General features: G+C 39.5%; 2 protein-coding genes across 2 annotated transcripts in view; one reads left to right on the top strand and one right to left on the bottom strand.

The window, feature by feature from the left end:
- The window catches only part of hipk2 (homeodomain interacting protein kinase 2), a 461,145-nt gene that overhangs the window by 208,014 nt on the left and 240,929 nt on the right, over window positions 1-12,202 (bottom strand). The window lies entirely within an intron of this gene.
- The window catches only part of LOC129409550 (thromboxane-A synthase-like), a 21,841-nt gene continuing 18,620 nt past the window's right edge, over window positions 8,982-12,202 (top strand). The window contains exons 1-2 of the mRNA XM_055155978.1: window positions 8,982-9,266; window positions 9,507-9,623. Coding sequence (XP_055011953.1) covers window positions 8,997-9,266; window positions 9,507-9,623 — 387 coding nt within the window. The 5' untranslated portion in view covers window positions 8,982-8,996. The remainder of the gene's footprint in view (window positions 9,267-9,506; window positions 9,624-12,202) is intronic.

The raw sequence follows: 12,202 nt of genomic DNA, 5'->3' as shown, positions 1-12,202 counted from the left end.
ATATTATACTTTTCACTTCGGGGTCCAACTGGCATCATACTTAACAGCTATATACACGTGATGGATAAATGTAAAAAGCTTTAGGCCAATTTTTCCGGCAGTTGATGCAGTCTGTCAGTGGATCTGTTTAATGATACAGCAGTGAGCGTGAATTAGATCCATAACCTGCTTTTGCTGTTCAAAATACAATATTCACGAGGATTAATATTTGATGGAGAAACACACCTCTCTGTGGTTTTGGGACGTGCTGATCATTTTCATTTCAAATTTCTCTTCCCTCAAGTTTCAGCAGGTTTGTATTGAACTTCCTGAATAATGTGGATCAGTGGGTCTACAGCAGGATGCAACTGTGATTTTTAGGTTCTCGTGTAGACACTAAACCCCTCTGGATAATCTATGATGTGTTGTAAGATAAATGATCTTTAAGTCATGTTATAATGTTGTTACCTCAACCCGGTGTTGAGCTTTGTTTCATTCACACGTTTGAGTAGCCATTTATTATTAGTCTGTCTACGTCAGAGGTGGGACCAAGTCATTGTTTTGCAAGTCTCAAGGATTTGACCTCAAGTCCGAGTCAAGTCCCAAGTTGTTCAGTAGAGATGGTCAATTCCAGGGCTGAAATTATCCAAATGATTTTAGTGAAGATGTATGGAGTTTTAAAAGCACAGTGGTAACACAGGAAGAACTCCATTGGTGTGTGCCTGTTTTTCTTGGAGCTATAAACCACCTGTAATTGAGTAAATGTAAAGAAGAGCTGTTTAATGTCATACTGTGGAACATTCCAGGCAGAGCAATGACATCTCCATAGAAACAAACAGGTTACAGACCAACCAAAAAGTAACAAAGTGCATCTTTAATATTGCAAGTTGTTCTTATTGTCATTTTGATAACAGTTTACATCAACAGTCTGCAAATTCCAGCTTGTACCAGTGCTTGTTGTTGTGGATCCGGTCAAGTGGTAACGGAAGGAAACGGGCAGATTTTTTACATTCAAATAGCTCTTATTCAGAAACTAGAGGGACTATTGAAATAAGTAAGGTATTAGAATGTAGGAAAGAGTTAACACTCAAGTTGTTGACAAAAAATTTAAAAACTCATGTCGGTAACGGAGTATTAAAGAGCCGGAGACTAGACTACGCAGCCTAACCCCCACTGCTATTCTTAAATCACTTTAATAACACTCAAACTATCACTTTAACTTTAAAACCACAAAGCAGATAACTCCGGCAACACTCAAAAGCTGTCACTTGACCTTAAATGACACAATAGATATAATTAACAACACTCAAAAGCTGTCATCTGACCTTAAATGACACATTAAATATAATTAACAACACTCAATAATGTCTCTTAACCTTAAAGACACAACATATATAACTAACAACACTCAATAATGTCTTTTAACCTTAAGACACAACATATATAACTAACAACACTCAATAATGTCTTTTAACCTTAAGACACAACATAAACAACTTTAACAACTCTTAAAGTAGCACTTGGAGAACACTTACAATTTTACTTAGCTCTAGAAACTGTCATGTTCATGTTATTGCTGAAGAACGAGGCGTGCTTTGTGTTCAATAATTCCTTCTTTTTAATACTCCGTAATGGCGGTGAACTCTCATGTACAAGTGCTACCACTTCTGTTAACAACACATACATATAACACTGCGGCGCCCCCGTGTGGCACACGCCATTATAGCTACTGATCATAACATCCCCCTTTCTTTGAAGATGAACAATACACAGTAGTATTAAAATGACAAAATACTTCTTTTTTTTTTATTTTTTAACGTTACCAAATAGCTAATAATAATGAACCATTAGCAAAATGTATGGAGCAACAATGCTCAAATAAAATGAAAGTACCTTAGAACAAATACCTTTTCTTTTTTTTTTTTTTTTTTAAACATTTCTTTTCAACCTTATAAGTTCAGTCTGTCTGGTTTCTTTACTTCCCGTGTCGACCTTCTCAGTTCTTGTTTATCTGGTATAGAGTTCGCATTACAGTTCATAGGAGGTGCAGAAGGTGGATCTGGGGGAGTATCACTGGGCTCACTGGCTGTTGGTGGAGTCTTAAGGAGACTGCGGCGATTACGCCGGAGCACCTGTCCATCCTCAGTTCTCACTGTGAATGATCGTGGAGCCACCTCCTGTAACACAATTCCTCTTGAGTTCCAGCCATCAGCATCCTCGATCCTGACTGTGTCGTTCCTCGCAAGAGAAGAGAGTGGTTTGGATGAAATGTCATAAAATGCCTTTTGTTTCTTTTTCTGTTTGAGTTTGTTGTTCAGTTTTGCATGTTTCCTTTGTGAAATAACCCTTGTGTAGCTAGGAAGCGTTGTGCGCAATTTTCTGTTCATTAATAGTTCTGCAGGTGACAGTCCGCACTCAAGTGGAGATGCACGATAACTGAGAAGTGCCAGGTAAGGGTCAGAGTTACTATCCGTTGCTTTCTTGAGCAGCTGTTTCAGAATGTGGACACCTTTCTCAGCTTGTCCATTTGACTGTGCATAATGTGGACTTGAGGTGACATGGCGGAACTCGTACTGCTCTGCAAACTTCTGCCATTCCCTGCTGCTGAAACATGGGCCATTATCACTCACTACGATTTGCGGGATGCCATGTCTGGCAAATATCGACTTGGTGTGAGTGATCACGCATGCTGATGATGTATTTGTAAGTAGTGCCATTTCAGGAAAGTTGGAGAAATAGTCTATGACTACAAGATAGTCTTTGCCTTTAAGGTGGAACAGGTCCATTCCAACTTTGTGCCAAGGTGATGTGTGCTGTTCCGGTATCACCATTGGCTCTTTGCTCTGCCTGCTCCTGTGTTTTTGGCAAGTTTCACATTTACTCACCAGAGTCTCAATGTCTTTGTTTAATCCAGGCCAGTACACTGACTCTCTCGCCCTCCTTTTACATTTTTCAATGCCAAGATGTCCTTCATGTATCCTGTTCAAAACATCTGGCCTCAAGACTTGTGGGATAACTATCCGTTCTTTCTTTAGTAAGAGTCCATCAACAAAGCTCAATTCTCCTCGGACATGGTAGAAGTGGGGACAAGAACCAGCAGGCCATCCTTCGTCCATGTTCTGAATGACACGCTGCAGTTCTGTGTCCTGTGATGTTGCTTCAGCTATTTGTCGTGATTTTGCGTCAGATATAGGCAGTGCACTTGACACAAAGTTAATGTGGCTTTCAATGTCCTCATCTGTGGTACTCACACTGTTTTCAGCAGGTGCTCTGGACAGGGCGTCTGCGCAAGCACCAGGTGTTTCCCAGGTGTATAGATCAGTTCAAAATCATATCTTTGCATTTTCATCATTAAACGCTGGATCCTCGGTGACATTTCATTTAGGTTTTTCTTAATGATGGAGACCAAAGGGCGGTGATCTGTTTCCACCGTGAAAGATGGTAGTCCATAAACGTAGCTGTGAAACCGTTCCAGTCCGTAGGCCAAACCCAAACACTCCTTTTCAATTTGAGCGTACTTACTCTCTGCTTTTGTCATGGCCCTTGACGCATAGGCTACTGGTTTCCAGTGTTGATCCTCAGCTTGCAAAAGTACCGCTCCAATTCCATCTTTGGATGCGTCAGTTGATACTTTGAGCTTTTTTGGTGTGGTCATAGTAGGCTAAGACTGGTGCTGTAGTAAGAGTCTGTTTAAGTCTTTGCCATTCTTGCTCATGTCTGGTAGACCACTTAAAGTCACAGTCATTGTGCAAGAGCTCACGGATGCAGGATGTCTTTGCTGTGAGATTAGGAATGAATTTGCCTATGAAGTTGACCATTCCCATAATGCGCAAAACGCCTGTCTTGTCTGTTGGTCTTGGCATGTTCCGTATCGCTTTTATTTTGTCTTGATCTGGTTTAACACCTTTGGCTGTGAGTTTGTCTCCCAGAAAAAGAATCTCCTGCACTGCAAATTCACACTTGGCTCTGTTGAGTTTTAGGCCATGTTTTTGAATGCGTTCCATCACTTTGTATAGTCTTTGATTGTGCTCCTGGAGAGTTGAGCCCCATACAATTATGTCATCTATGTAGACTCGAACTCCCTCTAAGCCCTCAATGATCTGTTCCATTGCTCTGTGGAATATTTCTGGTGCTGACTTTATTCCAAATGGCAGTCTAAGAAAACAATACCTCCCAAAGGGTGTATTAAAGGTACAGTACTTTGTGCTTGTCTCATCAAGTCTTAACTGCCAAAACCCTTGTGAAGCATCAAGCTTTGTGAAATAGCTAGCTCCTGCCATTTCACTTATTATTTCCTCACGTGTAGGTATCTGATAATACTCTCTCTTGATGTTCTCGTTCAGATCTTTTGGATCCATACATGTTCTTAGCTCTCCATTCTTTTTCTTTGTGACCACCATAGAGTTGACCCAATCTGTGGGCTCCTGAACCTTTTTAATTACACCCAGATTGGTCATTCGGTCTAGTTCTTTTTTGAGAGAATCACGCAGTGGGGCTGGGACCCTTCGAGGTGCGTGTACAACTGGCTGTGCCCCTTCTTTTAGCTGTATTTTATATGTAAAGGGCAGTGTACCAAAACCTTTGAAAACATCTGTAAACTGCTTTACTATTGAGTCAGTATCGGATTTAACATGTTTCTCAATACAGTACACTCTTTTGACCAGCCCCAACTCTTCACAGGATGTATCACCCAGCAACGACTCAAATTTTTCATTCACAACAAAAAAGTTTATATTGTGTACTTTACCTTTTACAGTTACCTTCAGTTTGCAAGTGCCTAAAACACTCTATTGGCTGCCCATTGTAATCTTTCAGACCTGCCCTTTTCTTGTATATTTGTGGCTTTATCTGCATCTCTCTAATGTCAGACATGCTAATGAGATTAGCTTTTGCACCAGTGTCCAGTCTCATAGTAACAATAGTCCCATTTACCTGCAGAGGAGCTAACCATTTGTCCTCATTGGTACCACGGTTAACCTTTTCCTGATCATTTGCACAGTTCACGAGGCCAACAAAGAACGTGTCACTTAAATCTGTGTCAGGACTGTCATCCACGATATTCACATTTCTGCCTTTCTTTCCCTCTTTCTTTTTGGAGAAACATTGTTTGGCAAAATGATTCCTCCCATGGCAGTTGGAGCATATTTTCCCAAAAGCTGGGCATTGCTTTGGCTTGTGCTGTGTTGCGCAACGCTTGCAAAAGAACGCGCCGTCCTCGGTCCGCTGTGCAGGACGGGTCTGTTGTTGGCGACGTCCCCTCTGAAACGACACTGCGCCGACTGCCGCTCCGTCGCTCATAGGTGTTGTGGTGGAGATCTCACTGAACGTTTTAATGTGCTTGTGTGACACTTCGTTCGCTCGGCATATCTTTATGGCTGCTTCTAGAGTCAAATCCGTTTCGCGCAGAAGCCTCTCTCTTAACTTTTTGTCTTCAACGGCAAAAACGATTTGGTCTCTGACCAGCGAGTCTTTCAATGTCCCGATGCCGCAAGACTGCGCCTTTAAACGCAGCGCGGTCAGAAAACCGTCGAATGGCTCATTCTGAAGCTGTACACGAGATCTGAACATATATCTTTCATATGTTTCGTTTTTCTTTGGAGTGCAATGTGCTTCAAACTTTGCAAGTACGACCTCCAACCTCTCAGTATCTTCAGCCGTCTCAAACACGAACGTATTGTAAACTTCAATGGCCTGTGGCCCGGCCAAAGTTAGCAAAAGCGCTACCTTCCTCGTGTCCGGTTTTGTTTCCAGCCCCATTGCAGTCACATACAGCTGAAACTGCTGCCTGGAGACACGCCAATTTTCGTCGACATTGCCCATCAATTTCAAGTTCTCTGGTGGTTTTAAATCCATGTCGGATTCTCCGGTGGTTGCTCAGCTTACTCGGTTTACTCCTGGTACCATGTCATGTTCATGTTATTGCTGAAGAACGAGGTGTGCTTTGTGTTCAATAATTCCTTCTTTTTAATACCCCGTAATGGCGGTGAACTCTCATGTACAAGTGCTACCACTTCTGTTAACAACACATACATATAACACTGCGGCGCCCCCGTGTGGCACACGCCATTATAGCTACTGATCATAACAGAAACCACCTTATGACATGCTCTATGCTCTATCTCACACTCATTCACCAAATACTCATTCTTAACAGTGCCTCAAAGGATTTAACCAGTTTTAGCTTTACACCAAAAACATATTCATTTATCCTTAGCAGTGCCTCAAAACATATAATCAAATTTAGCTTGCATCAAACATTGCGTCAGAGAGTTTCCCCCAACATTGCTTTTCTTGTAAGAAACTCACCTAAGATGCCTGGATGACTGGATGACTGTATGTGCTCGTGGTATGAAGATGTGTATATTAATTAAAGGGAGAGACTCAACAAAAGATCCCAACAAGTGATTTGTCTTTGTCTTATTTTTCAGCTTTTTATTACATTATGCGCTACTCTGTCGCTGGTGTCAACGTGTATTGTCATGCAAAAGTTTGCTCACTCAGGGTTTTGACGCCCAGGTGTGCTCATGACCCAATTGACCTGGTTTCCAGCTCACTTGGCAGCTGCTATTTTATCAGAAAGCTTTATACAAAAATAATCAGGACAAATCACCTGCAAGTACCCTTTTGGAGAAATTCCCCTGTGACCAGGTAAGATCTAGAGCACGGCCTAGTCCGAATCGTCGATCTGACCTCCTAAGCCAAGTTACAGCCGGAGGGCTCAATGCCAAAGCCAAAAATCAGGATCGTAAATTTGCATCAGATTTTTTCAGTATTTATCTAGGGTCACAGGGCTCCACCCAGGTATATGCAGATGATCAAAACGTCACACACATATCATACATTTTTCCATATACAAGCAGCACTTCACAAAAACCGCAGACACCCCTCGTGCAATGCCTCTCCCCCCAGGTGCGAAACTAACTGCCACTCCGCTTCTTTGAAGGAGCAGGAAGTTCGCCCCCGTGTTGTATGCGGGCTTCCTATGGACCGCATAGCACAACAGTTCACCTCAGTGTCAAACAAAGGTCAATTGTCAAAAGAACATAAAGTCTTTAACTTTTCCTGCACACAAACATAGCAGTTACAGAAATTTAATGCAAAACAACCCAGATCTGACAATTAAATTGAAAAAATTAAGCAAATCAATATAAAAGAAACAAGTCAGGTTAAATCAAAACAGAACAGGTAACTTAAGCTAATATAGATCACAAAAACAATTCTAATATCTAAATCAATCACTCTCAATCTCTAATGCTCTAATAGTCATTTGTTTAATAAGACAAAGCATTATGAACATCTCCAGCTCAGCGTCCGGGGCCCTTCAGGAGGTTTACGCCAAAACCTTCATTTTTTCACTCCATCCGAGGGGCCTGTCCCAAGGCTCTTAACACGGAGGGAATGAAATATGCAGCACTTTTTGGGCAATAAATACAAACAGCGATAACTAGCGGTTCTCACTTACATATCCTTAACAAAAAGGTTTGAATATTTGCTTCATATAGTTTTCTACCATATGGTACAAGATTAGGTTGAAAAACCTCTTACTTTTTGAGTAATGAGATTTTTTATTAAGAAAGTTCATGGTAACGGAGGGAAAAGTAACGGAGGGAAAATTGTGCAAGCAAGTAGAAGGTGCATGATTTTGCATAATTTGTCAGCTTTTTTCTTCCAAATATTTTAATATTACTTCAAAATGAAAGGAAACTATTTCTATAAAATATGTCAGTCCTTCCAAGCAAATTTTTATCATTATAAAAACATAAAAAAAAAAAAAAAATCATGTACCTTCATCAACAGTTCAAAGATCGAATAACACAAGATATGATGAAATACATCAATTTATTGACATGATTTGCAGGTCTTTGAAATCTGGGAAATAATTTTTGTTCCATGTTGCATACATGGTCTGTTTAAAACGTATGGAACTTTAGAACCAAAAATGGTACAGAAAAAAGGTAAACAGTTTCATAAACTAGAGTACATATGTATCTGTTGAATATTTTGCATTAACTTGAATTTTTGGCCTTGCTGTATACTTCTGCTTGACCGGACCCAGAGACTTAATAATACATTTTATTTAATGCTTTGGTTGTGTTTGATTCAACAGTGGTTTATTCAAGTGCATTTTTGTTAACAAGTCCTTGCTGTGAGCCAGACTACATTAGACTAGTCCTGTGTTAACAAGTGTTTTATTTAGGCCTGTTGTTTTTGGTTGTCTTACAGTTCCTGTGTTAAATGTTATTTACAAAGTAAGGTTTATTGATCTTTGAGAGGGTGTATTTGCATTTTTTTTTATTCAATTTTTATTCATATTAAGTTGAAATCGGTCTCAAAATGTCAATATTATTGTTTATCACAATAAATTCTTGGTCAATTAATCGACCAGCAAAATCTGTTATCGTTACAGGCCTCACTATATTTAGGCTGAATTCTTCTCTGAAACTTTCTGATCCACTTTGTGATGTCATGTAGTAATATATACACCTTCATGAGAACATTTTGATAATTTCCACCTTGAAATTTCCAGTTTGTACTAATCAGAAGGTAAAAAGTAGATGAAAACTACAGCGTCATGAGGTCACAAGGTGGAACAGAACATTTTGAGCTTTGGAGATATAGACAGACTAAAAATAAAGGATTACTCAAACGTGTAAATGAAACAAAACAGCTCAACAGGTATGTTTTTGAGGAGGAAATAATGTTCTAACATAATTTAAAGCTCAGAAGAGAATTTAAGTAATTTATCTACCATGTACATCTTAGTTTATCATTGACACACAAAAGCTGTATTTACACCAAGATCTTCCCTTGGCACACCATTGGCATACCACTATCTAAATTGTGGCATATTACTGTCTAACAGGTGTCTACTGGTCTTCATAGTCTCACCACTTGATTTATAAACCTCCTCCTCTGGAAGCATAGTAAATGGGCTTGAACACTCAAAGATCACACTGTGTTCTCTTTTGAAATCACACTATGTTGACTTTTCAAGGTCTCCCAGACTCGTTTTATTGATGGTAAATAAAGTTCTCTTGCGTAAGACATCCAGTTGGTCTCTAGTCTTTTACATCCTCCCTTTCTGGGACAAGCTGAAAACTTTGACAACAGTTAGCCTCACACCCCCAGGGATTGTTGACATCAGCCACAAAGTATCAATACTAACTGTAATAAATCTGTGTATTTTCAGGTATTACCTGGGACGCAGACCGGTGGTGGTGATCGCTGACCCTGATATGCTTAAAGAGGTGTTGGTCCGAGACTTCGGCAACTTCCCCAACAGAAATGTAAGAGGTTTAAAGGTTCAATAATACACAGAACTGACTCTTGTGAGTTTTAAGTCACGTTAGAATGCTGTTGCCTCTTCAAAAACATACCTGGAGTTCTGTTTTTTTTCATTCACATGTTTGAGTAACTCTTATTGTAAGCCTGTTTACATCTTCAAATCCACTGTTCATTTTATTGCAATTTCATGAACAAATTCTATCGTCACAAATAGCTCGACAAAAACTGTGCTTCCTTTGCAGACTTTTCGATTCGCCACCAAGCCCATGAGTGACTGTCTGCTGTTGTTAAAGAACGAAGAGTGGAAAAGAGTCCGGAGCATCCTTACACCTTCTTTTAGTACGGCTAAAATGAAAGAGGTACTGTGCTGCTGAAAATTATACTAGACATAACAAGACTTGTCATGATAACAGATATTGAAGTTCAGTATACATGGACTTTATTTAAAAAGGAACTGTTTCCAGTTGTTTGAGCACTGTGGGTGACATCACACTCCTTTAGCCTACTTCTTTCTACAGTCTGTGGTGGTTTATTGCTACAGAGAAATCCTGTGATACACGATAATATTGAAACTACTTTATGCCACAGACAGAATAACAAGGCAGGATATGGTATGTTGACCCCCCATGAAAATCTATATTTTATTAATAAAGAACTTGAATTCTACAGAAAAACTTTGAATATTAATACTATATCTGCAAATTAAAACAAATTAAAGTGTTTTTTGAAGAACTCAGATGCATTTTTTAATGTCAATTATAACTTTTGAATGTTAAAAATTACTTAGTTGTTTAAACACATATTTTACTGAAAACGAGATAAGTAGTTATTAATTAATCAGTTAATCAAAGTGATGTATAATGATTTGGAGTCTTGTTAACCTGTTACCACCCGCCTCATTTTGGTGTGTGCACAATAGTACTACATACCCAAATGCCATAGCTTATTAAAAGAAAACCTTAGAACCCACATGCTTGTGTGAGGCACCATTTTAAAGCTTAGGCTTCTGTAGATATGTACATGAAGACTGTGAGTGCTGCCTAACCTACAGTACAGTCAATTAAAATTGAAAAAAAAATTTATTTTTTTGCTTCGAAAAAAAAAAAAATAGAAAAAAATAAAGGCCTTAGCTTGGGCATACTTCATGCTAGGCATTTGTAACTCACTACACTCATTGTTCAAGTTGTTGGCAACAACTGTGTAGAATTTCAGATCTCTAGGACAAAGGGTTTTGATGCTGTGAGCCTTTGTGTATACAAAATGACAATTCGGCACAAGATTGCCAAATTTGTGCCAAAATAATAATAATAATATAATAATAATAATCATTGTTATTATAATACTAATTCTTCTGAGCTTTAGGCATGTTTTCTCAAGAAAAAAAAACTAAAAGTAGCCAAAATTGTCTTCTAAGTGGCTGTTCTGCTACTACTACTACTGCTCTCTGTGTCTCTCTCCTGGTCCCTCTCGGCTGCGCGTATAAACACAGGGTCCGTTTCCAATACAATCTGAATGTCCCACCCACCGTTTGAAAGCTCTGCTGATAGGCTAAAACAATATGTCAATCACTTTCTGGAAGATCCAATGACTGAAGAGATTTCCCGTAAACAAACTGATGACGCATGCGTAAAGCCAGAAAGTACGTGAGTGCGTTAGCTTCTTCAGCGGCTTGTCCCACCTAAACCCCGCCACCGACAACAGCGGGGAGGGTCTCATTTTGAAGCTAAGAGTGTAAGGAAAACAAGCGTACCCAAGAGCGGGAGAGAAAGGGAAGTGAGAGCGGGAGAGTTATTTTAATAGATCCATGGGGAGAAGAGGCGGCGAAGAGACATAATATTTTCATTCACGGATTCATCCATGATTTTCTGGATTATTCCCCCACATGGAATTATTTTTTGGAAAAACAACTTGATATTCTTTTTCTGTGGATTATTACGGACTTATTGAGTACAACTTTTCATGGATTGAACGCGTTTTGGACCGACAGAACCGGCTCAAAGGTAAGAAACGCGTATCTTATTCTTTGTTTATGATGTGAATTTTTAAATTCACATAAATTCAGGCTCGTTGTACGGCATAAAATGAATGATATGGTTGTTTTATTGATAAATTAAGCTTTCAAACGATGTATGGCATGCCAGTAGTGAAAACAATAATGAAGGTGAATATACAGAGTGAACATTTTTTATTGGAAAATCGCCCGCCGGCGGGCGGGTGGATGGTAAGTGGGTTAAAATAGACAGGGGTAATCAATTGAGTAGTTAAACAGATGATAGGAGATGATTTGTGAAATGGTTTCCGTAATCAATAACTTCACTTAAAATTACATATGGATTATCTGAACATAGCAAACTGTTATGTCCCCTATGTCCAACAAGGGACACAACGTGTATAAAACAATCCTTGAGGCAAAGTCGGTTTGGCAAACCTTTTATTTTTCGGCCAAACATTCACCAAAGTGCACAAAGAACAAACAAAAAGGTTGGTGGGAGGAGGCGTGTGCCAGTTGTGTCAACTAAACCAACAATACGGTATAACAAAACAGGCCCTAACTGAAAACTAGGCTACAAAAAGGAAAGAAATCAAAAAAGCCTATCCTACCTGATCTAAAAAAGAGAATTTGGAAAACTCACAACAACAAGGGTGGCAACAACTGATAACTAATGTGTCTAACAACAAAAATCTACGTGATGTGAAATGTACAGGGATCCCCAAACTTACCCAACCAATCCTCCCAACCAAACAAACCTTGGCTAGCAGCCTTACACACACACAGAGAGAGAGAGAGAGACAGAGAGAGAGACAGAGAGAGCCAGACAATCAGCTCCAGTTCAGGTCCCACCCACAGCACCTGAACACACAGGGCAGAGGAGAGAGCAGTACACAAACTAAACAAATAACACAAACTAAAAACCATAACAATGTAAAAAATACAATA

This window comes from Boleophthalmus pectinirostris, unplaced genomic scaffold (assembly GCF_026225935.1).
Source record: "Boleophthalmus pectinirostris isolate CB_2022bp ecotype Guang Dong unplaced genomic scaffold, ASM2622593v1 HiC_scaffold_2, whole genome shotgun sequence".
NCBI lineage: Eukaryota > Metazoa > Chordata > Actinopteri > Gobiiformes > Gobiidae > Boleophthalmus > Boleophthalmus pectinirostris.
The sequence above is the reverse complement of the archived record's forward strand: the minus strand, read 5'-3'. Positions and strand labels throughout refer to the sequence as shown.